Here is a 26,786-nt window from a genome sequence, read left to right on the forward strand (position 1 = left end):
AAAATCTCGCGATCCGCGCGCTTGTCGGCAAAGTTGTCATGGCGGCCTCCGGATAGTGGCACGGGTTCTGCTATAAGGTGACTGGAGGACGAGCACAGGTGGGGCCACCGGCAGTATAACACCCTAGACTTTTTTGCCCTACGAAGAAAGGTCTGAGGAGTAGCCCCGGCAGTGTTTAAGGAGGTAGGTTAGTGCTGGGTGTCCCAGCTGCAGGAGCACATTGACACGGGGTTGTGGGGTCCGGTGAGTGACATCTTGCAAGCGTGGGGCACATCATTTTTGTTTCCTGCTTCCTGTCCCGAGCAAGTCCAACTTGTCCAAGTCAGTATTATTAACAGTCCGTGTTCTGTCGTTGCTAAAGCATCATGTTGGAAAGTATCCATCAAAGTTAAACTTTTTATTTCCATTGAAGATATTTCAAAGGCAGTACTAACAAAAATTTCTTCCGCAGAGGAAGCTTTATGGAAGAACTTTTCATCTGAAATCTTTTTTCGTCTTCTTTTTTTTCTGTTTCTTTTCAAGCTAGTTTTTGCAAGAATTGTTTCTAAAGTGGTTGACCCTGAGTACTTTAAAACAATGCACACATTGTGGTAAAAATGGGGGACGCCTGTATTGGTGAACTAGTTTTACCTTTTAAATGTAAATCTGTTGGATTGGTAGGTTCCCACCTTAGCCTCTGTTAAATGTATTGTGTTTATTTAAATAAAAGATTGGTTTAATTTTTCTTTCTTCCTTTACTCTGTTCCTTACAGGAAAATGACAGCGTGTGTTCTCTTTCACTAATAGGAGTGACTTTTGTTTTATACTGGCAACTTCAAACCCATTTGAAAGTGTTTCAGTGGATAGCAAAATGAACAACAAAACAAGTTCCTTTCTATGGAACCTCAGACAACTCAGTACTTCAGTTCCAAAAAGCAGAACTTTGAGGCAGTATTCTTTGGGATTTCGCACACCAAAAAATGCTCATTCAAACCAGAAGCTAAGAAACCCTCTGTTAAATGACTTTCATGATAGAATGCAAACATCCATTAGATATCTCTTTCAGGGTCCATTCATTTTAAAATCAGGATATAGTGGCTTTCAAACAAAAGACCTAAGCAATGTCACTGTCTTTAAAGTTGACAGACTACTTTGTTCTAGAAGCTTATCCGTTGACTCAACACATTCTCTTGTCTCTGTTGGTACATCTGATAATGGATTGAAGAAAGTAAACTTCCATCATGAGGCCTCTGGTGAAGATATGTTCACCAAGGGAACAAAACCAACCCCTGTGACCTTTAGAAAACTGTCTGAGGAATGTAATTCTCTGTGTGATGTTTTAGATATATTTTCCAAAGCACCTACATTTCCTAGTAGTAACTATTTGTCAGCAATGTGGACAATTGCCAAAAGGATGTCCGATGACCAGAAACACTTTGAAAAGCAGTTGATGTTTAATCACCCTGCGTTTAACCAGCTGTGTGAACAAACGATAAGAGAAGCCAAGATTATGCACTATGACCACCTACTGTTCAGTCTTCATGCCATAGTGAAGCTTGGAGTCCCTCAGAATACTCTTCTGGTACAGACGTTGCTGAGGTTTATCCAGGTAAAATTTAAGGGCGACTTAAATGTGTTTTTACTCAGTTTATCATATCTCAAAAGAATGGGGAGGGAAATTGATGTGTAGCTACCAAAAGAGATCAATCATTTATTTTTGCATTTCTTTTTTAGAGACCTTAAGTTAGGTCATTTCTTTTGATGTGGAAATCTTGTGAAAGTCTGCCCCCTTTACTTTCTCCAGTGTTGTGAATAGGTTAAAATGGGGAGAGATGCAAGATTTACAAAGAAAGGTTGAGTGGTTGAAGGAAGGAGAGAAGGGAAGGGAACTGATGTTTTTTGAGCATCTTTCCCTTTTACTTATATAATTTATTTAATCCTCTTAACCTTATGGGATCAATGTTATTTTGAGGATGAGGAACCAGCCCCAGTGATATTAAGGTGTTTTCTAACTGTTCTGAACACTTGGGAATACAATTGTAAACAGAATGCTGACCGTATACAGCTCTCAGAGAAATAAAAAAAAAAATATGTTTTATGAGAGGGTATAACATAAGTTTTCAATCTAGTTTGTCTTCATGATGGTAAGATGAGATGGATCAGTGTTTGAAGCAGGGTATAAAATTTAAATACAGAATCGTCCCATGTAATCCTTAGTATAGCCCTTTAACATAGGTATTATTACTCTCATTAATGATTAGGAAACTGAAACTTAGGTTAATTATGTGGCCAAGACATGTACCTGTTACTGTCCATATCTTTAGGTACAGATTGAGTATCCATTACTTGAAATGCTTGGAATTAGAAGTGCTTCCGATTTTGGAGTTTTCAGATTTTGAAGTATTTGCGTAGACTTTACTACTTGAACTTTGACCATTTTAACCCAACATCTGAAATGCTCCAAAATCCAAAAATTTTAGTGCCAATGTTTAAGTTTCAGATATTTGGGTTAAGGATGCAGTACCTATACTTGGTAAGGTACTGATTGAATGAATACCTAATCCATGGTAGAATTGGGATTCAAGCCCAGTTAGAAATTATGCCTAAGCTGAGACCAAGGGATGACCAGCAGTTGAAGGGATGACCATCCTGTTGAAGTACAGAATGATGTGGCTGTGTGTTTGAATGGATGGGAAGTAAGTTGTGCCCATTGTGGTCAAGCGGGATAGTCGGGGCAGCAAGTAGCTTGGTAGTAGAACATGAGGCTAGGAAGAAATAAGAGCAAAGTTGTAAAGAACCTTTTATGCCTGCTTCAGGGGTTTATATTTATCTTTTAGGCAATGGGAATTCATTGAAGAATTTTAAACCAAAGGCTGACATGCTCAGATTTGTATTTCAGTCTCTGAATTAGTGGAAAATGCATTGGAAGGAAGGATGAAATTGGATAGGGGAACTTTTGGTTTCAAACAAGGGTGTCAGTGTTCTGCTTGATGTCATTGACCAGATGTCAGGAAGGATTAGCTCATTAAAATAATCATTTAATCATTTGTAAACACCTCAGACTTCTAAACTGAAATTATAGTAATAAAATAATGTTTATTTTAAAGAAAGAAGTTCTTGAAGATAATTTGACACATATGTTATCTAGCTGTGGAATTCAAGAATTAGGTTCATAGGTGTATGAGAGTTTTTAACTTTAACTTTCTACATTACTGTGATTTCCTTATGTCTGCAATTAAGAACTAATTTTAATTTTGTGTTTATATATATATATATATATTTATTCATTTCAGCCACAGAATATCCATGCTTATTTGGTAGATTATATATTAGTTTCTTGTGTAGTTACTTAAAAGTGATTATAATAAATCACCCTACCTAGTCAGTGATCCTCTTACTGGTACTAGATCTTGGACAGGTATTCACATCAGCATTGCATTTACACTGGTGAAGTAGAAGCAATGGATATTTGGAGTCAGAATATCTGTGTGTATGATTATGTCTCACTGCCATCAATGACTTTGCCCTTCATTCACAGCCAGATAGACTTTCCTTTCAGAGCAGGTACTGATGGAGTACCACAGATTGTCTCATGGTAACAAAATCTTTTTTTCCTTTCAGACTTATTCATTTTTATCATTATCTGGTTCTGACTCAATACATTATAACTGATTAGTGATGTAATTTTAGCAAAGAGTGTACCCCTTTTGTCCTGATTTCCTCAAATGTGATCATAATTAACCTTATGAGGTGTATAGAGTAGTTGTGATTAAATTGTGGAGTACCAGGTAAACTTTTTTCTTACTATTCGTTTTCCAAATTATGCTCACTGCCATTTCTGGAATCAAAATTAGTACCCTAAATAAAGAAACCTCAAGGAAGGATTCTTGGAGCCTGGGCTCCCTGAGACCCAGATAGCAGTAGTAAAATGTGGCAGGAGATTTACAACTGAAGTTAATAGGTTCAGGAAAGATACTCTGGAAAGGATAGATAAATTATAAGAACACAGCCTCCTAAGGGTCTTTAGGAAGGAGAAAGTTGCTCTGTGTACTTCAGTAGGTCTTATATTACTGTATCATATTGCCTTCATGATAGTCTTGGGTCCTAAGAAGAGGTAAAAATAATGTTTGATAGAACTTGTCATTTAATTAAATATAAAAATGTATGGATGCATAAAAGAATATGCATCTATTATTTGGTAAATTCACTTAAGTATGATGTCTTCTTTCCCAGAGAAGTTGTTTATTATTGACTGACTATATTGACTCAGTTTTGCACTTAATCCTTTATAAAGACATCAGGTCAGTGGTTTTGCTTGACAGGGATAGTCTACTATGTGCTCATCATCTTTAGTGTTTTTTAATTATATTTCAATAGGAACGTATCAATGAGTGTGATGAGAGATGTCTTTCCATTTTGTCAACTATTTTAGAGGCAATGAAACCATGCAAGAATGTGCATGTTCTTCGAGCAGGATTGCGGTGAGAATTCACTTATGCTTTCTTCATGTGGTTTCTCTGTTCTTCCTCTTACACTGGAAATTAAAAATTGAGATGAAAATGAGCAGGAGAATAGAGGGAGGGAAGGTACTGTTGGTAAAGTCTTTACTTCTTTATTGAACTTAAAATCCTGACTTTGTATGAAATAAAGTTAGAAATAATACCTGTTTTTTTTTTTAAGGGTTTACCATATAAAAAATTGTGGGCAACACTGAATTCTAAATTAATGTATTTTAAAAGAAAGTAGAGTGCTTGCTTAGTAGTAAGTTCTATCTCCAGCACTACAAAAAGACTGAAAAAATGAAAAATGAAAAAACAGTACCAAATTGGAATGGGGAAGATTGACATGTATATTCAATTCAGAATGGTTATTTGGGCACTGTGTAGGGGTTACATGACATTGACTCAGCTTGAAAGGGGATTTATAAAATCGATGCAACTGATCTAATGGCATAGATTATTGAGTATAATAGTTAATTTTATATCTTTGTTGGCTATTCCTAGGATATCCCAGTATAATCTCCTGATGTGATTTGCTCATTACTAAAGAGCGTAATAATGTGAGAGGAAGTGGGGCTAGACTGGTTCTAGATCTTTTACTAACTACTTACACTCTCATAGACAGATTCATGTCTATGGGCTTCATGTTTCTTGCCTGTGGGAAGGGAGAGCTCGACCAAATGAAATTTTAAGATTTCTGTTCTGGTTTGAAGATTCTAGGATTATAACTTTTATTGTGTTTAATTATAGGATACTAGTTGATCAGCAGGTTTGGAAAATAGAACATGTCTTTACTTTACAAACTGTGATGAAATATATTGGAAAGGATACACCAGTTGCTCTTAAAAGGAAATTGGAGGTAAATAGCTGAATTTTCTCTAGAAGGGTAAGATTTGAGAAAAGTCTTATGATCTGCTATCACTTCCTAAAGTCAATTTTTTAGGAAGACATGGCTGTGCGTTTGAGTTTGGCTTTGCTAAAGTGAATTAACATATTTACTTGTCTATTTGAGTTATTTTTTCTAAACTTCATCCTTTTTATTTAAAAATAAAAGTTTATTTTTCTACAAATGATAAATTAAATATGAACTTATTATTATTATTTTTTTAGATGAAAGCCTTGAAAGAATTAGACAGATTTTCTGTTTTGAATAGCCAACGCATGTTTGAGGTATTAGCTGCTATGAATCACCGTTCTGTTATACTCCTGAATGAATGCAGTAAGATGGTCCTAGGTAAGAGGAATTTTTTTTTTTTTTTTATGATTTGTAGCATTTTACCCACTGTTTTATATGTGTTATGTTTTTAAAACTTTATGTTGGTATGAAGAAAATATGATGATATGGTTATATTTAAACTTTATTTTTGTTGTAGTGTTGTTTTTTGACAAAATACATTGCTGTTTTTTTTTTTTTTTTTTGCTGTTTTTTTCCTAAAGAAACAAAAGTATTGAGCATTGTGAATCTTATATCCAAAACTGGTAATTTTGGTTGTTTATTTAACTCATTCTTAAAGATAATATCCATGGATGTCCTTTTAAAATATTGATCAGCATATTGCAGTCCTGCAAAGACCTCCGATACCAGAATTTAGATCTCTTCAAGGGAATAGCAGATTATGTGGCTACAACTTTTGAAATCTGGAAATTAAAACAAGTGAGTATATTATCAGTTGAGAATAAACTTCAGAAAATTTTGAGAAGAATATTAGTTTATTTAGCATTTTAAGTATTTCTCTTTCTGCTTTTTTACCATTTAAGATATCAAAATATTTCAGTGCTAAATAGACTTCTGAAAAATAAGCTCTTTATTATTTCTGTCTAGCAGTTATTTGTTAATATACTGTTCAATCTTTTTTTTTTTTTTTGGTACCAGGGATTGAATCCGGGGGTGCTTTACTATATCCCTAGCTCTTTTTATAATTTTTTTAATTTGGAGACTGGGTCTCACTAAATTGTTTAGGTCCTTGCTAAGTTGCTGAGGCTGGCTGGCTTTGAACTCAGGATCCTCCTACCTCAGCCTCCTGAGCTGCTCCTGTTGAATCTTTTTTTTTTTTTTAATAGTTTATTTTTTAATTGTAGATGTACACGATACCTTTATTTTATTTATTTATTTTTGTGTTGTGCTGAGGAGAAAACCTAGTGACTCATATGTGCAAGGCAAGTGCTCCACCACTTAGCTTCAACTCTACCCCTCCTGTTCAATCTTTTAATCTTATTTCTATATGAAACAAAAATCTAAAAGTCCAAAGTTTTCTCTTCTATTTGGTTTTCAAAAGGTTGTATGGTACTTTAGTTAGATACTTGGCATTGTTTATACATCTTCCTTGTTAGATTTTGAAACATAGAGATGGGTACTATGACAGGTATGTAGTTTTTGAAGAATAAAATGTTATTACTTAGTGATGATGTCCATTGTTTCTTTCTGAGTAAAAGTTTCAATTTAAGTGTTTGATAACATACACATCTAAATAAATCAAACTAGCAGAAATTCCTTTTTCCAGTGAAGTAGGTGGTAACTATAGTGGACCACAAGGTTCAATTTACTTTGGAGAGTAAGATGAATATGGAATTTACTATGAAACTGATTTCAGAAAGAGAAGTAATTATTGTGATAAAGACCAAAAAAGAAATTGGAGGCAAACTGGAAATTTTATTTTAATAATATTGCTCCATTCTTTTAGAAATTACTATTAAATTTAGAAATTTTTTAGTTATCACATGTATTAGAAACTAGGAATTATTTAGGTTTGGAAGTGGGAGCAGTTCAAGATTGAGTTGGTCATTTTGAAAAGCTCTAGAAAAGGTGTATTTAAAAGTAATTTTCAGATCAGTAGTATGAAATACATGTTGGAAAGAATTTATTTTTAAATGGAATAAGAAGTAAAGAAATCATTGTATGCCCTAATTCTCAACTTATAAAAAGAGATTGCTTATTAACTTGATATCTCATTCAACAACTAATGAAACAGATTTTATGAGGAAAAGATAATTTTTCCTTTTTAGGGAGTATTCTGTGTGACAGCACATTTCTGATTTTTTTTTTTTTTTGAGATTAAAAAATTACTAGTAGCATAATGTGCCTATTAATTAAGGAGTTTCTCCTCAATTCTTTTTAAGGTTCTTTTTCTCCTCCTTTTATTTGAAAACTTTGGATTTCGACATGTTGGATTGATGGACTTGTTTATGAAGAAAATAGTAGAGGATCCTTCATTCTTATGCTTGAGGAGCATTGTCTCTATTCTTCATGTATATTCTTCTCTCAATCATTTCTGTGATTCCCAGGACAGAGAGTATGTACTTTTTCTTTTTATCTCTTTTTTGTCATATTGCATACTTACAGAAAAGATTGCCAACCAAATGTTTAATCAGTTACTATAAAGGAACATATCCTTATACAGGATATGTTGGATAACAGCCATCATCCATGTCAAGAGATTAAACCTAGTATTTCTTACTCAATTATGAAGTTAAACAGAATTTTGTTTTATTTTTGTTGTTCTTTATTTTGTTTGTTTCTTGGTTCTTTATATTTGTTCATTCAATATTGGAGTTTTCATTTTGAACTCTCAGTTTATCCCTTCAGCTCCTAAATTCATAGTTCATTTTTTTAAAGCTTGATTGAGAAATTGGGAATTTTTAATTATTATTATTAACCCCCTATCAGATATATTTTCTCCCTCTATAGATTGCCTTTTGATTCTGTTGATTGTTTCTTTTGCTATGCAGAAGACTTCCTTGTCTGTTTTTGCTTTTGTTGTTTGTACTTTTGGTATCATAGCCAGAGCATCATTGCCTATACCAGTGTCATAAAGCTTTTCCTGTCATGTTTCCTCCTACAAGTTTTAGAGTTTCAGATTTTAGGTTAAACTATTAATCCATTTTGAGTCAACTCTTGTGAATAGTGTAAGATAAAGGTCTAATTTTATTATTTTGAATGTGGATATCGGTTTTCCCATCACTTTTATTGAAGCGACTATGCTTTTTCCATTGTTCATTCTAGTCACCCTTGTCTGTTTTTATGCCAATACCACACTGTTTTTTAAAATTAATGTAGATTTGTAATATATTTTGAATCCAAAAAATGTTACGGTTCCAGCTTAGTTTTTCTTTACCAAAATTGCTTTGACAAGTTTGTGACTCCCATATGAATTTTAAGGTTATATTTTTCTCCTTCCGTAAAAACTGCTGTTGGAGTTTTGATGGAGATTGCATTGTATCTGTAGATCATGTTGAAATAGTATGGACGTTTTAAAAATATTGTCTTACAATCCATGAACATGAGATGTCTATTTATTTGTGTTGTCTTTAATTCATCAAAGTTTTGTAGTTTTTAGTGCATAAGTCTTTAACTTGCCTGATTAGTCTTATTCCTAAATATTTTATTCTTTTTTTATGCTATTATAAATGGAATTGATATATATATATATATTGATATATATATATATATATATATATATATATACACACACACACACACACACACACACACACATACACACACACACACACACATACATATATATATATATTTTTTGGGGGATAGTTCATTGTATGGGAATAAAGCAAATACTTCTTTTCTTAGGTGAATGCTTCCTTCTTTTCTTTTTTTTTCCTATTTATTTATTTAACCTAATTGCTCCAAGTAGGCATTCTTGTCCTGTTTCTGATCTTAAGGAGAAGATTTTAGTTTTTCACCATTGAATATGATGTTAGCTATGGGCTTTTCATATATGACCTTTATTATGTTGAGATATATTCCTTCCATGCTTAATTTGCTGAGATCTTTTATCACAAAAGACTGTTCATTTTTTTTTTCAAACTCTTTTCTTTATTAAGATGATTATATGATATTTATCCTTCACGCTGTTAATTTGGTGTATCACATTAATTGATTATGTATGTTGAACCAACCTTGCATACCTAGATAAATCTTGCTTGTAGTATACGAACTTGTAATGTGCTGTTGAATTTGGTTGGCTGGTATTTTGTTGAGGACTTTTGCATTTATATTCATCAAAGATATTGACCTGTGATTTTTTTGTAGAGCTGTTTGTCTGGCTTTGGTGTGAGGGTAATGCTGATCTCATGAATTTAGAAATGTTCCCCCTTCTTCAAATGTTTGGATGAATTTAAGAAGGACTGGTATTAATTCTTCTCTCAATATTTGGTAGTATTCATCAGTGAAGCCATTCTAGTCCTGGCTTTTTCATTGTTTTCTTTTATTTTTGTGGTGCTGAGAATTAGACCCAGGGCCTCACTCATGGTAGGCAAGTGCTCTGCCACTGAACTACACCCCAGTCCTGTTGAGGTTTTGATTACTAATTCAGTCTTCTTATTCCTTATTGGCCTGTTTAGACTTTTTATATATTTCTAGGAATTCATCTATTTCTTCTTGATTATCCAATTTGTTGTCATGTAATTTTTTGTAGTAATCTTTTATGATCTTATTATTTCTGTGACATTAGTTATAATATCTCTTTGTTCAAAACTGATTTTATTCATTTGAATCTTCTTTTCTTTTCTCCTGCTAGTCTCCTTAGGGGTTTGTCAATTTTGTTAACCTCTTCAAGAAACCAAGTCTTAGGTTTGCAACTTTTTTTCTATTCTTTATTTCTATTATAATCTTAATTCTGCTAATTGTAAACTTAGTTTGTTCTTTTTTTTTTAAGTTTTTTGAGGTATAAATTCAAATTGTTTGAGCTCTTTCTTTTCTTTAGTAGGCATTTATTGCTTCCTTTTTTATAGTACTTTTTCTGCATCCCATAATTTTTTTGTGTTCATGTTTTTGTTGAAATATTTTCTGATTTTCCTTTTGATTTCTTCTTTGACCCACTAGTTAGTTGTTCAAGAGTATATTGTATGATTTTCACATATTTGTGAATTTCTTTCTGTTACCAATTTATGATTTTTATCCCATTGTGGTTTAAAAGGAGATCCTGATATGATTTCAGTTTTCATAAATTTCTTAAGACTTTTTTTTTGTGATATAACACTTGAACTGTCCTTAAGAATGTTCTGTGTGCACTTGAGAAAATGTACTCTGGTGCTATATGTTCTATATGTATTTGTTATGCTCATTTAATCTATAGCATTGTTCAAGTTCTTTATGTCCTTGTTGCTTTTCTTTCTGGATGTTCTGTCCATTATTCAAAGTAAGGTTATTATGCTGCAGTCTATTACTCCTTTCAGATCTGTCAGTTTTTGCTTTATAGGTGGGTGCTCTGATGTTGAATCCATATATTTTATAATTGGTGTATTTTCATGATGAACTAACCCTTTTATCATTATATGATAACCTTCTTAGTCTATTATGAGAGGTTTTAACTGAAAATCTATTTTGTCTGATACAAATGTGGCTACCCCTGCTCTTATTTGTCTATTGTTGCATGGAATATATTTTTCCCGGTCTGTTTTCTGATTATTTGTGTTCTTAAATCTAAAATGAGTTTCTTGTTTGCTGCATATATTTGGGTTCTGGGTTTTTTTTAATTTTTTATTTTTTTAGTCCATTTAGCTACTTTAGTCTTTTTATTGGGAAGTCTAATACATTTATATTTAATTAATTATTAAGAGAAGGACTTACTATTGTCATTTAATTATTTTCCATTTTGTAATTCTTTTTCTTTTTTCCTTTCTTGCTGTCTTCCTTTATAATTGGATATGTGCTATTATTCTTTTTTTTTCTTTTGTGTATTCTTGATAGGTATTTTATTTCTGGCTACTATAGGTCTTACATAAAACATCACTGTAGCAATGTATATAAGATGGTAGCTTTAATCACATACAAAGACTGTACACTTCCCCCCCACTGATGTTTCAATTTAGTAGGATTCTATTAATATATTTTTATAATTATAGTACTCTTAATACTTTCATTCTTTAACTTTTACACTAGAATTAAAAGTGGTTTACATACTATTCATTACAGTATTATAGTCTTCTATATTTTTATATATTTACCTTTGGTGAGTTTTCTACTTTCATATATATGTATATAGTTTTCCTTTTTGTGGTACTGAGGATTGAACTGAGGGGCACTTTACTACTGAGCTTTTATTCTGAGACCTTTTTTATTTTTTTATTTTGAGACAGGGTCTCATTAAGTTGCTCAGGTGGGCCTTGAACCTATTATTCTTTTGTCTCAGCCTCCTGAGTTGCTAGGATCACAGGCATGTACCCTGTAGTCCAGCAACTTTCATATACTTTTGTATTTCTATTTTGTGTCATTTCATTTCAACTAGAAAAATGCCCTTTAGCATTTATGTATGGCAAGCATAGTGATGATATTTTCCCTCAGCTTTCATTTGTTGGAAAGTCTTTGTCTCTCCTTCATTTTTGAAGGGCTGTTATCCCAAGGATAGTTGGGATATTGTCCCAAGAATAGTTGGTTTTTGGTTGGCACTTTGAATATATTATCCCACTTCATTCGGCCTGCAGGGTTTTGCTGAGAAATCTCTGATAGTGCTATGGAGGTTCCCATATATATGTATATGGTGATACACTCTTCTCTTGCTTCTTTCAAAATTCTGTCTTTGCCTTTTGAGGTTTGTTTTTTTTTAATGTTGAAAAAAAAGGGTATATTTAGAATTAGACAGCTGGACTCTGTTTAGACGATCCCAATTTTTTGGCAACGTCCAAAGCATCATAATTAGGAGCCAGTCACACATATGCCTTCTTCTCTCCATCAGGCCTGATCAGGGTGTTAACCTTGGCCAGATCAATGTCAGATCTTCTTTATAGCTTGTTTGATCTGGTGTTTGTTGGTCTTGACATCCACAATGAATACAGTGTGTTGTTGTCTTCTGTCTTCTTCATGGCTGGCTCTGTGGTCAAGGGGAACTTGATGATGGCATAGTGGTTAAGCTTGTTTCTTCTGGGGGCGCTCTTCGGAGGATGTTTTGGCTGCCTCCGGAGCCATATTGTCTTGGGTTGCCGGAAGGTAGGTGACTTCTGGATCATCTTCTTTTTATGGCTATGGACACCCTTCAACACTGCCTTCTCGGCCTTCAAAACTTTTGTTTTAGCTTCAGCTTTGGGAGGGGCAGGAGCTTCCTTCTTAGCTTTCAGCACCATCATGGTGGTACGCATGCCTATGACTTTTGATAATCTGATTACATTGTGTCTTGATATAGATTTCTTTGGGTTTGTCCAATGGAGGCATTTGGGCTTTTTGAGTGTGGACATCCATTATTCTCCCCAGGATTTGAGGGGTTTTGGGTACTGTTCCTTTAAATGAACTTCTGGCTCCTCCCTCTCTCTTCTGAAACTCTTTAAATACAAATGTGGTGTGCTTGATGATGTCCCATAAGTCCTTTAGACTTTCTTAACACTTTTTTATTCTCCCGCCCTTTTGATTAGAGAATTTCAAATGACCTGTGTTTGGATTAGCTGATGTTTTTCTTTGTGCTCAAATGTGCTTTCAGCTCTCTAGTGAATGTTTTCAGTATAGGTGAAACCAGAGGTTTGATTCCCTGCAGCTGCTGGCAGGTGGGAACAGAGTTTCTCTGATTCTGCTGGTGGGTGGGGTCTGCATAAAGTTGCAGGCCTCTGCAGCTGAGTAGTGTTGCTGCTTTTAATGGTGGGTCATGCCGTCCAGTGTTGTAACAGAACCCAGCAGCTCACCATCAATTTCTAATTCTTTCTGGATTCTTGTCTCATGAATTCAGAGAATGAAATCCACAGACTAGGATAAGTGAGTGTAAGAGTAGGATATAGAAACAAAACTCTTACAATGCAAGAGAGGACCCAATAGCAGTTTTTCTCCCACAAGTGCTAGTCTAGGGGTTTTATATAGCACTGGGTAACTGCTATTGGTCTAAGCTTATGCTAATTAGAGTTTGAAAGAATGCTATTGGTTCAATACCAATACCATTGCTATTGGTTCAAATTTATGTTAATTAGGATTTGGAAACATTAACACTATTAGTCAATTCTTGAGTCCCGGTTTCCATTCAGGCCTGCCCCACTGCCATTTTCTTACCACAGGTTAGGAAGGTTGAGGTCATGGAATGGTCTATGCTAGCAGTTCGATGCTGTGCTGCATGAAGTGGCCCTCTGTAGTAGGCATCATGTCATGCCCAGGCCTGACCTTCAAAGGGTGACAAGTCAGCCTACCTTGGCTTGCAGTACTTCAGGACTGCTTTACCTATATGGCAGGCCCCACACAGCTGCAGACTGTGCTTGCTTTGCTGCTGTCCACCTGGACTGCCTCTTCACTGTTTTACCACTCTGCTGCCACTGCTCAGCAGGGTCCAGCAGACTGGCTGTGCGGCTTGGCAGCCAGGGAATCATGTCATTGGTGTTATGGTCTTCAGGTCTAGAATTCTCTTTGGCTTTATTTTTGTGGTTTATTATCTCTTTGTTGATGTCCTCATATTGTTCATGTATCATTTTCCTGATTTTATTTACTTGTCTGTGTCCTCTTGAAATTTACTGAACTTCTCTAAGACAATTATCTTGTATGCTTTGTGAGTTAGCTAATGAATATCCATTTCTTTGGGGTTGATTACTGGAGATTTTTTGTGCTCCTCTGATTGTTGCCATGTTTCTGATTCTTTCTGTGCCTCATAGCTGTGCACCCATGTCTACACATTTCAAGAAACAACTGCATCTTCCTGTCTTTACAGACTGGCTTTGTCAAGGAAAGACCCTTACCAGTCCAGATACAGAATATGGAGCATCACCAACCTTTTCTCTGTACTCATAGATTCCTAATTAGAAATAGTTATTAGTTCCACTGTTTTTAGGAAGCCATGATCTCTTCCTTCCTCTAGTGTCTGCTGACCAGCAGGCTAGAACATTGGAGGTATACCTTATTCCTTTCCTGTCTCTTGTGGAGTAGCTTTGAGATGAGCCCTTTTCCTAATCTTGGAGAGTTGTGTTGCCTGCTGCAAACTACCAATCCCTTTTCCTTTCTTCTTAATTTCTCCTTGGCTTCTGAATTGTGCTTGTTGTATTGGCATGGAGATGCGAGGCAGATAGAAACTGACCCCTCAGCATACTGAAAGCTGTGAGGTTGAAGCCATGCTCCATTCCTCTCCCTTGCTCCCTGGAATGAAGCCCTGTCTTCTGCACCTTCTCTCAATCTTGTGGAGGTGTGCTGGGTGTAGAAAGTCACGTACCCTTTTTCCTTTGTTCTTAATTGCCTTAAGGCATCTGAACTGTCTGGTTCCATCAGTACCTCACATGAGACCAAACAGAAACCAGTCCCTTGGTCCATATGCTAAAAGTCCAGCACATTCAGTGCATGCACCACTCTTTGCTCCATGGGAGTAGTTGCAGGCCAAGATAATCTCTTATGCTGCTGAGCTGTGCCCACTGGCAGGAGGGGTGGCATGCAAAGAAATTGCTCTCCTTATCTGTGTCCATGCAGCAATTCTTGGTTTTGTGTGCATCTGAAATACTGCAACGTCTTAACTGGATTCTGGACTTCCATAAAGCCTCATAAGGGCTTTCTGATCTATATATTTTTGTTAAATCATTTTTTCTGTGGGGCAGTTAGGGCTGGACTTTTTTATTCTGCTATCTTGCTGACTCACTCCACTATAGTTTATTTGGTCTGTGCTACTGCATTGTCTTCTTTTTATTTTAACCACAAACATGTAACAATTTCTTAGGTTCTACAAGTTGTTCTATGCCTTTGCTTTTCTTCCTTTAGATCTTTCTTTCTCTCTGGAACAGTTAGGAGTCATTAAAAACTAGATATGTATATAAAATGTCATCTGTTAGAAGATTGATTAAAAGCATAGATAGCTTTCTTATGTTTGAATCCTAGCTCTGCTGTTCAGAAACTACTTGACTTTTGACAAGTTATTTATCTGTGCTTTGATTTATTCATTATTAAAATGGGCTTGAGTTACTTGTAGTTGCATTGGGTCATTTTGAAAATCCATGCCAGGTTCTTATTCCCTGGCACAAAGTAATCTTTATTTTTTCTCTTTCCACATTTTTCAATTGGTGCATTATAATTGTGCATAATGGTGGGATTGGTTACATATTCATACATGTCCACAACATAAGAATATAATTTGGCCAATATCCAAAGTAATCTTTAGATTAAAAATTAAAGTAGAGTTTAGGTCACAGCTCTTGGAGGAACACACTACCGCAGTTCTGAAAGTCTTCATGGCAGTATTCACAGTCCATCCCTTTGCCATCATCTGGCTTGATTACAACTGTCTTCTATCATGTTGTTTTTTTCTTATTCAAATTTACCCACAAAATCCAGCCGGGTTTGGGACAGATATCTACCTGATGTGGGCAGATAATCAACAGAGTCATACTGAGCCACCTAAAAAGCAACTGGCCACCATGCTCTATAGCAAGTGGACAAATTCAGCTCAGACCACGTTTTGTGTGCTTTCCTAATTGTCTCCTTCAGAGCCCGGATGCTTGCCATGTCTCATACAGATCTCTTAGAGCCTTGACCACATAGTTATAGTTGTTTGTCAATTAATCTGCCTCTGCTTCTCAGTTGGCAAGCACTCTAGAGTCAGACCCCGGTTCCTGTTGTCTTGAACTTCACCCAGATTCATCCTTCATCTACTTCCCTGCTCCGTTTTCTTATGAGGCTGGCTCCTGGCGACCTCGTAGACATTTCAGATGAACGGTATCCAGCTAAGTGGTAATTAAAACTCCAGAAACAGTTCCACAAATTCTTTGGGATTAGAAAACAAGCACAGGCCATTTAGGGAGTTTCTTTAGCTGACTCTAGACAGCCCAAGAGATAACTTTGTCCAATAAAATTTTATATTGGAAATAGAGGGAGAATAATAGAGGTTTAAAAAAAGCCAGGAAACTCAATAAAACAGCAGGAACAGAATTAGTACAGGAAGCAAATTATAAATATTGCCCTTTTGTCTGTCTGCTCTGCCTTTATTTAACCTCATAGTTCTTAACTAGAAGTGGTTTTGCCTCCAAAGGAATATTGAACAGTGCTGGAGACATTTTTTGACATTTTGTTATCATGACTGGAGGAAGTCTCTAATGGGTAGAGGCCAGGGATGCTACTGACGTCTTGCTCTGCACAGGATAGACCTCCTCTTACACCAAGGAGCCATCCAGTTAAGTGTCCATAGGGCTGAGATTGATCTCACCCTTAGTCTCCCATCTCAATATTTCTTCTCTGGAGAAAGGGGACAGCCAAAGTGTGGCTGATAGATCGAGGTTAGTCAGTCACCCTGAATGCTCATGAATGTGTAGTTGCCTGAGTTTTCTACTCTGAGGACATAAAAAAGAAGTTTGCATTTCCTTCTTAGTCTAGTTAGGAGGACACATCTTGTTTATCCAGAGGAAGGCAATAGGTGCCGGGTACCAAATGAATGCTTTATGAAGGAAAGAGAATAGATAGTGACAGGGGTGGCAAAGCTATGGAAGCGGCGTAATGCTAAGCATTTGGAAAGACATTGACTAGAAGAGAGGAATTGGGTCAGACGGTGGTGCCAAATTTGGCTTAGCATAATGAATGCCCTTTTTGTGTACATTAATCATTTTATTGGAGGAAGGGATGTATTCGATCCAGAATATTTTCTCGGGTTTGAAACTCAAGAAAGAAAACATTTACCACTTATACCGTGTCGTTTTGATCCTTTGGATTCTTCTCTTTTGATCTGCATTTACCACCCTATGGATAATCCCAGATTTGCATCTCTGGTTGTTAGTGTACTCTGAGTTCCAAACCTATCTCTGGGGTTTGTATGTCTTCACTGTACATCTTGAAGTGTCTCAAGTTTCAGTAACTCTGGAAGTGAGCTCATAATTATTGACTCATCCTTGTCTACTAATGTGCTCCTCCTCTGTCTCTTCTTCTAGTTTATTTATTCATTTAGCCATTAAATGTTTACCAAGCACCTGGATAGTTAGGCAAAAAGATAAATAAGATAGTCATTCTCACCAGAGGATTCGGTGTAATAGATAAATTGGACATCTAAATTGGCAGTTAAATATAGCATGAAAAATAGAGTGATAGAGATGCATACAGGAAATGTGTACTCAGTGCTGCCAGGAAGAGATGGTGTCTGAGCTGGTCTTAAAAGCCAGATGTATAGGAGATCATAGGGGAAGAGAAGCAGGAAAGGACATGCTGAGTAGAAGGCACTGTGTTTGCAAGAACTGAAAGAAACAGCAGAACATGTGAGGAAGCAGCACACAGCTTGGGGCTGTGAAAGCATAGGGTACAGGTGAGGAAAGAGGGAGACAAGATGCAGAGGTAATCACCACCCAGTCTCCAGATTTCATCATCTGTGGCCCTACCCTGTCCTACCTGTCTTTGGATTGCACAATCCAAGTGAAATCAGCCATCAGTTTAATAATGATATCTCATTTTTTTCTATAAGATCTGTTTAATTTCTCTGTCTTGTTGTAACACCTATAGCTCTCCTAGCCTACCAGGCCTCCCTTCCTCCTGGACCCAATCAGCTGGGTCTGTGGGATCTCTCAGTTGATCTTAAACATTTGCCCTTCAGTTGCATTGTTAATTAGGCATATTTGCTCTTATTGTAAGAATCCCTACTCTGTGCTTTCCTCTCATTAGTTATTCACTGACACTGAACTAGCATACATTTTCAGGGCTCCATTCAATTGATCTTCCCTTTTCTCATCTTTGTACCTGTTCAAATTCTCCCAAATGCTACTCTACTTTTTTTTCCTTTGTACTATCACAGTACTTTCTATGTATTTTATTTTTTTCTTACATAATGATACAAATAAAAGATTCCCTGAGAGTCAGACTGACCTGGGCTCAAAGAATATCTGTGCCATTTATTAGTATTATCATTCTGGGTAAATAACCTCACCGAAGTTTGATCTTTCCTCTCTGAGTCGATGCTAAAATTCTTTGTTATACTGTATAATATTAGCTCTGAGTGGTAAACTTAGTTTACAGTTCTTTTAACCCAGAATATTTTCTCAGGTTTTAAACTCAAGAAAGAAAACTTGATAGCTAGGGAATTTTAATTGATTACAAAATTGCAGTGATGGTCCAACCTTAAAGAAAATATAATATAATGATTAAAAGGCTGTGGATCTTGACAATTTAGGTTCTGATATTGTCTTTGCTACTTCTTGGCTGTTTGTTCATATACTGCTAGTTCCTCAACTTCTTTGAGCCTGTTTACTCATCTTTATTATGAGGGTAATAGTAATAATAGCCCATAGAGTTTTAATAGGAATTAAATGAAAGCGTGTAAAACACTTTTTGTGCAAGACAATAGCAACAGCAAGTTGATACATACTCTGTGAGAGAGCAGCCTGTCCCAAACTGTGTGTAAAAACTTATTTACAAGCCCGCTTTTTTCTCTTTACTTTGGATTTCTAAAGGATGCTGGTTCTATAGAGCTAATTAGGTTTTCCATAACCGTGTCTTCTATGTATATTTGAAATCTGGTTTTTCTTTGTTCCCCAAAAGGTTCCTGGAAATTATGGCTAGTGCTGTGACCGGCTGTCTTCATCACATCTCTTCTGAAAACCTTCTGAATGCAATATGTTCATTTTGTGTGATTAATTATTTCCCTTTGGCCCCTGTTAACCAGCTTCTCCAAAAGAATGTGATCAATGAGCTGCTGACATCAGGTAGGACGTTGTTGCGAATAGTGACTGAAAGAAGGCACTACCACTGTCTACCTTGTGATTCCAAATGGGGTTTCAGTCAGAGTTAAATGTGCAGAACAGATGTTTCTGAGGAAAGGACTGATAATGGTGAAGTTAAAGGTCAGTGCTCAAATCAGCAAACCCACTGAGCCTCCTGTAGTGACAGGGGCTGTGTATAGAAGAGAAGAAAAAGGATGGCATCATTGTGTTAGTCAGCTTTCCATCCCGTGACAAAAAGACTTAAGAAGATCAACTTATAAGGAGGAGATATTTATTTTGGTCCTGTTTGAGAGTTTTCAGTCCATGATTGCTGGGCTGTGTCCCTTTGGCCTGTGGCAGCATGGTACATCATGATGGGAACACATGATGGAGAAGGCTGCTTACCTCATGACAGCCAGGCAGGAGAGAGAGGGAGGGAGGAAGGGGCCAGAGTGCCAGTGACCTTCAAGGGCACCCCCAGTGCTCTAACTTCCTTCCACTAGACTCTGCCTCCTAGAGGTTCCACTGCCTTTCAGTAGCACCACAGGATGACCTCTAGTCCTTTAGCATGTAGCCTTTGGGGACATTAAAGATCCAAGCTCAATCAGCATTACACTTTTTTGTTTACACTGTATGCTTTTATACAAAGGCTAAATGTTCCAATTGTTCTTTATGCCTAGATCAGAGGTGTTTGCATTTCCTAATCTGTACATGTCACATTTAAAGCCACTTAAGTCAATCCTTATAGCTGTAAACACTTGGTTACTTGTGACCTGTAATGAGGACACAGCCTGTTAGAATAAATAACTAAATAGCTGTCAAATTAGCGAATTTATTTATTAGAACCAAATTAATTGTTGGCTTTTAAATAAAGAAAATAAATATCTGGATAGACATACAAAACTTGATGATGTATCTGAGAATAAGTTAGTTGCAATCCTTTTAAAAACAATGTTATGAAAATCCCAAAATTGAGTTGTGAAGGGTCAATACCATGTGCTGATTTTTTAAATAGTATATTTAAGAAACAGCCTTAAAGCCAGGGGAACCTTCATTCTAGTCCCAACTTTGCCTTTAATTACACATGAGGCTTCTTTTAACATTCTTGGATATTGCCTCTATAAAATGAGGAATTTAGACTAAATCACTTCTAAAGATATTTTAAGGCCTAAAACATGGACAGGAACAGGGCACTGGTCCAGGCCATGGAAAGTAGGGCAACATTGATAGAGTTCTTATAATAAGAAAGCTGATTACAAATATAGATGCAGTGTAATTTTTAAAATGTGGCATTAATATTTTTCATAATGATGCATTTCCTTTCTTTCTTTCTTTCTTTCTAGGTGACATTGAGAGGAATGTTCATAAGCTTCACATTGTTGATACTTGTTTAAAACTGGATGACACTCCTTATCAGAAGGCCATAGACATTTCACTACCACAGCAGCCATCACCACCACCACGCCCAAATGCAGAGATTACAGAGGCACTAACTAGCCTTCTAGGTGGTGAAGGATACTTCTCCAAAGATGTGCAGTTGCCACATAATTATCATATTGGTATGAGAAGTTTCTTTATTTAATTTTATTTATTTTCTTTCAGAGGTTGGGGAGTTTACTGCAGCATGTCCAGTGCAGTGTAGTGTTGCCTTTGGATCTGCCTTTGATTCTTGATCTGTGTCTTACTTATCTGCAAAAGCACAATAATAATAGTACCCATCTCATAAGATTCTTGTGGCCAATAAAGGAAATTTTACAAAGTCTCCGGATTAGTGTTTGGCACATGGCTAGCTCTCAATATGTTTAGCTATCATTATCATTAATGATATTATTAGTGTTAGACACATTTTCAAACAGAAAATCACTTTGAGCAATGTTGAAACATTAATATCAAAATTTTTCTTTCAGATTTTGAAATCAGAATGGATACTAACAGGAGCCAAGTGCTTTCATTTTCTGACATTGATGTGACTTCTGCTACAAATATGCAAAGGTTGCTTACCAATACTCATTTGCTGGATTTTCTTTTTTGGGGGGGATGAGGGTATCAGGGATTGATCTAAGGGGCACTCCACTACTGAGTCACATCTTCAGCCTTATTTTGTATTTTATTTAGAGACAGGGTCTTACTGAGTTGCTTAGCCCCTCGCTTTTGCTGAGGTTGGCTTTGAACTCATGATCCTCCTGGCTCAGCTGCTGGGATTACAGGTGTGCACTACTGCGCCTGGCTCATTTGGTGGACTTTCTGAATTTAAATCTTAATTCCGAAAGACTTCATGTGAAATAGCATAATACCAAGACCTTACATTTGTATGGAGCCTGCAATGTATCATGGGACTTCTTAGCCTTAAATTTGTTGCTTAGGTGCAAATGTTTGCATTTTGTTGAATACAGTGGACTGGAGTTCGGTCACTTACCAAAATAGACATTTAAAAAAAAATGTTCTGAAGCTAAAATAATTGAAACTATCACTGCAGTATAAACTTCTGAGAAGATAATAATAATGACTATAGATACTTGAAGCTTCTGCAAAAATCAAATACCTACTAAATATTTTGCTGTATCACCAAGACCTTTTCAAAAGTAGAGAAACCTTAACTTCTTAATTAAGCTGTGTTGTATACGAAGCAGAGCCCATTGAAGGTAATCATAAGTTGTTCCTTTGACTCACACATTATAAATAGAGTACCTTTGGGAAAATTATGATGCCATATCATGAGGGAATGCCTTGCCTGGTCAGCAGATGTATGTGATCATGGGATCATTGCACACACACACCCCTATTCAGTCAGCCTTTGTGGAAAATCTCTGTTAGGCCCCGTGGGGCACACAAAGATGAGTCAGATATGAATGTCAACCCTGTAGAATTTAAATATCCTGTTATTCTATTGGATAGGTACATAAATATTAAAGAGGAAGGTGCAAAATAAATCTTCAGGGATTCAAATTCTTATCTACCCATTCCTTTCCATTCACATGAAGTTCTGTAAGTTTTCCCTTTCTGAATTCATTTGGCTATTTCTGGACCATTTTTTCATGTGCTGTCTTCCCTGCCCTTGTTACCATCTGCTCAAAAAAGGCTTTCTCTTGGTGTTAGTCAGTTTAGCATTGCTGTGATCAAAATACCTGACCAGAACAACTTAGAAAAGCAAACGTTTATTTCAGTTTATGATGTCAATGATTTGGTCCATGGTCTGCCAAATCATTATTCTGGATCTCCAAGGTGAGGCAGAACATCATGGTGGAAGGAGGTGGTACAGGAGATCTGCTCAAGACATGACAGATGGGAAGCAGAGAGAGAAAGGGGAAGGGGCTTCAGGGAAAATGAACCTTTGCAGGGCACTCCCTCAGTGACCCACCCTGCTAGTCATGCCTCTTCTACCTAAAGATTACCCAGTCAATTCATTCAAACTAGAATGGATTGGTTAATCTAATCATTTAAATCTGCATATTTCTATATTAACATAGGAACTTTGGGAGGTACCACATATCCAAACCATTAATACTCTCTAATCCTAGTCACAGGTCATTTTTTTGTTTTAGGTATATCATTGTTCTTATATAATAAAATAATATAGTTCTCAGCATGAAGTACTGAGAAGAGAAGAAGCAAACATTTCTTTAAAAATATGAAATTTCTCTTTTAGCAGCCAGGGTAGAGAAGACAATAGTCTTAATGTCTTTTTTTTTTCCTCTCCCATTTTTCCCCCTCCTAATGAACTCATTACTCATTTCCAAAATGCAAAGAACAATGAAAAAATTAAGTGACACCTTGCACATTTTTGTTACAATTACACATTTTACGTTTTTTAAAAAAGTCTTTCCTTTCTCTTAGGGATTTCTTTGTGTTTGTTCCCTAAGTTGTGGTTTTTAAATATTGCTCTTTAGAGTATGTGAAGTATGTACAAGAAGAGCATTACCATTGGTGTTAACCTCCACCAGAGCTTCTACTGGATAATTGTATTCAGATCAGAGATTAGCACACAGGAAACCCTTAAAAAAGAGTGCTTTTATATCTGAAAAGTTTCTACTTCAAAAAAATAGCCATCCTTAAAGATGGCTGAGGGATAACTTTGTTATATATTAATGATAAGGTTTTAGTTTACAAAGTAATCTTTGTATTTTGTAGCAAGTAACGGAAAGAGGTGAAGGACTAAGGTTGTAGGGAATGGTAAGGACTGTGGTGAGTGAAGAGCTCCACTTAGAAACCCCCAAAGAGCATCAAGGCAGCAGGATTGTAAATGGTGGTCTCTATAACTGTTCTCATATTGTTTATTTTTGTTTTCAGAGTAGCTGTGCTGTGTGTTCCTAGATCTGTTTATTGTTTGGATTCAAACCACCCCAGAGGATTCTTTGCTGTGAAAATGCGTCATTTGAATGCACTGGGTTTTCATGTAATCTTGGTAAGCAAAAAAATGCATATGAAACACTCTTTAATTACTGTTATACATTCTAACAGCTACCAGGATTGGTGAAGTTGATTATTAGGACTCTATAGAGAAATTGTGAGCATTATTAGAATAAGTACTTTAGTTGCTTGTTTTATTTTTTAATATTTTTTTTTTAGTTGTAGATGGACACAAAGCTTTATTCTATTTATTTATTTATTTATTTTTATGTGGTGTTGGGGATTGAACCCAGTGCTTCACACATGCTACGTGAGCACTCCACCACTGAGCCACAACCACAGCCCACTGTTTTTTTTTTTTTTTTTAATAAGAACATTTCTAATACATTACTTGGCTTCTACTCAGCTGATTACTATCATTTTTTGATAAGAAAGTAATATCTTTTCTTATATAATTGAAGACACATGAAACCATTTTCAGTTTCTCAATTACCTTGAACAGGGAAGAAAAAATATTAAAGCTCTGCTTTCCCTGGCCAGTGAGGCTGTTGGAGAGTGCTTGTTTCCTGGATAGCTTGGGGATGATGGTTCCTCTTCTTCCCTCTCATGCTTCCCTTTGATCCCAAGCAACACAGCTTTTCTTTAACAGCCTCTGCAAACGTTTCTGTCTGTAGCAAGAATCCTGCAAATAAATTTATGATAATCTTGGAATCCATCTCAGTGCAACTCGTTTTGTCCTATACAAAATGTAAAGTGTAAACATTTGATCCTCCATTATCATACTTTAGTATCCAGGGGCAGATTGTCCAGATTACTGAGATTAAGATAGCCTCTTTATTTTGATGTACTACTATTTAAGATTTTGTTTTTCATACTGGTGATATACATTCTAAGGAAGATTTCCCCCTAGAAAGTAATTTTTATACATTTAGAGGGCCTTTAAAATTTTTATAATTTTTACTGTTATATCTTTACTCATTCTGAGCTTATCATCTCATTTGGCCTTTAAAGTATGAGTAATTGTAAGGTAACTGCTTTTAAAAAGCAGTTGACTTTAATATGTTTGATCCCTACATTAGTTTTTTTCCTCTGTGTATGTGTGTTATCTTTTCATAAACTGACTATTTTCTTCTTTCTCTGTTAAGGTCAACAAGTGGGAGTTGGAAAAACTAAAGATGGAAGATGCGGTCACATTTTTGAAGACTAAAATTTATTCAGTTGAAGCCCTTCCTTCTGCTGATGCAAATTTGCAAAGCACATATTAAAGTTAAAAAGTCAACCTTTTCATATTAGGACATATGCATTTATAAAAATAACTTTAATAAAGACTGAAATTCGGGGCTGGGGATGTGGCTCAAGCGGTAGCACGCTCGCCTGGCATGCGTGCGGCCTGGGTTCGATCCTCAGCACCACATACAAACAAAGATGTTGTGTCCGCCGATATCTGGAAAATAAATATTAAAAATTCTCTCTCTCTCTCTCTTTAAAAAAAAAAGACTGAAATTCAGTTATCAATGAAATTTATCTGACAGAAAATGTTGCTTCATTTCTTCAAGTTAATTTTAAGAATGACAGAAGTGTTGATTACTGGTACCTTAGAATATATTGAAAAAATTCCAGAAGGATCATTTTCCCAACACCCGTTCCCTCTACTATACAGATATTTGACAAATTCAAGAGCTGTAGGTTTCATTTTTTTCTCCCCAGCTTTAATATTTGAAAAAATTTGTTTCTTAGTTGGTCTTGATGGGTCATAGGCAAGTTGATGTGTCTTTGTGTTTGAAATCTGTGAATACGTACTTCTGCTATCACTGTTCTATGACATGGAGTTATACCTCCAAATCAAGTGTTGGCCAGATAGCAATTGGTCTTGGTACTCAAGTTGTAGAAGATGTTAACTAGTGAGGCAGCATGTTAAAAATGATAAGGATGGCATTTGCCTTTGCAACCAGTGCTGCAGGTGGAGAAACACAGATGAGATAGTACGTAGATGGCATATTTGCTAATACCTTGCCATTGTTTATGTTATTCCTTTCTCTTATTTTCTTCCTCTTTACCTCTCCCATCATTTTATGAGATCTTTTAAATTAAATATATAGCTGAAGTGTGTTGTGAATCAGACCTGAGTACTATTTTTTCAATTGTGTCTATTTAGTCTCTTGTTCAAATATTTGTTGCAGTTGAAATATTTTTTTCTGTACTTGTCTACCCAGTATTTGAGTTTTTGGGGATATGGTGGTGAATAGGCCGGGGCACTTGTGGAGCTTGCAGTATGGGTTTCATGTAAACTGGTATTATTCTACCAACAAATACAGAAGACTTGTAGTTCCTAGACATCTTACTAGGTACTGGGCACTGCTCAGTATTCATGTGTAGTTTCTCTGTTGTCTTAGCCTTTTAAGGTATATCGGCTCTCAGGATTCTCTCTGGGCTTTCATTTCTTCATCTCTAGAATGAGGATAAGTTATTTACCAAGGCTACACAGATAGTTGGTCAGGGCTAAGGTTTGAATGTGAGCTGACATGGACTTACAGGAAAAGTAGTTGAGGATTCCCCAGGCTGGCAATAAAATAAAACTGCAGCAATAAGACAATAGCTGTTGGGTTTTATCAACTTAATGCAGCCTGCATTTAGGAAAGGTTAGATCTAAAAAGAAGCTCAGTGGTCATTTAGTGACCTCCTTCATTTTATAGATGAAGAAGTTAAGGCTCAAAGAATTTTATCTTTCAGAAGTTTCAGCTATGCCATTGATTTCTGCATCTTCCTATTTCAGGGCTATTCATCCCAAGTGGACTGGATTCTGGTTCCAAATTGGACATCGTCTAGTTTTAGCCAAGTGATTTAACCTTTATAAGTTTCAGAATGAGGTGAGAATATTCTGTTATTAGAGAAACTAGGGTTCATTCTTTAAATGTTAAGTGTGTATCAGTTTCTTCTAGAGGTTAATTATGACTCATATTCAGAGAATTGGACAAATTTATGAATACTTAAACTGCCATTTGGAGTAGTAATTTTCTTTGAGTTTGAACTGATTGACATAGCAGATGAGAAGACATTTCCCTTTGACTACATCACTAATGTTAGCATTCTTCCTTTTGTGGCAATGAAAGAACAATGGGCAGAGAGCTGTTCAACAAGAAACAGTTGCAGTCTACTAGTAAATATGTGCACATACAAACATCTGAGATATTTTTGCCTTTCAAATTACTATTTTGGTTTTCTTTTAAGAATTGCCGTGCTAATGAAGGTGTAATGATGTAAGCACTTGCATATGCTACTAGTGGAATGTAAACAACCTTTCTGGAATGTACTTTGTGGGTTTTTTTTCCTTCCATGTTTTTTAAAAATGGCTTTATTAAAGTATAATTGACATACAATAAACTTATATTTAAGGTA

General features: G+C 35.9%; 1 protein-coding gene and 1 pseudogene across 3 annotated transcripts; one reads left to right on the forward strand and one right to left on the reverse strand.

Annotated features, from left to right (window-relative positions):
• The first annotated feature begins 7 nt into the window (after nt 1-7).
• Fastkd2 (FAST kinase domains 2) lies at nt 8-26,786 on the forward strand. Of its 3 annotated transcripts, none has more exons than XM_048808405.1 (12): nt 8-98; nt 753-1,588; nt 4,357-4,460; nt 5,229-5,337; nt 5,589-5,712; nt 5,993-6,132; nt 7,596-7,768; nt 18,883-19,046; nt 20,387-20,602; nt 20,951-21,035; nt 23,331-23,445; nt 24,536-26,786. In XM_048808405.1, the coding sequence occupies exons 2-12, from the start codon at nt 851-853 to the stop codon at nt 24,653-24,655; spliced, it is 2,088 nt and encodes a 695-aa protein (XP_048664362.1). In that variant the 5' UTR covers nt 8-98; nt 753-850; the 3' UTR covers nt 24,656-26,786. The 3 variants fall into 3 exon arrangements, with proteins under 3 accessions (XP_048664362.1, XP_015336793.1, XP_015336792.1); XM_015481307.2 differs by having other exon boundaries at nt 11-183; nt 787-1,588; XM_015481306.2 differs by having other exon boundaries at nt 12-183.
• Nucleotides 12,066-12,551, reverse strand: LOC107138642 (annotated as a pseudogene).

Source organism: Marmota marmota, unplaced genomic scaffold (genome assembly GCF_001458135.2).
Source record: "Marmota marmota marmota unplaced genomic scaffold, marMar, whole genome shotgun sequence".
Taxonomy (NCBI): domain Eukaryota; kingdom Metazoa; phylum Chordata; class Mammalia; order Rodentia; family Sciuridae; genus Marmota; species Marmota marmota.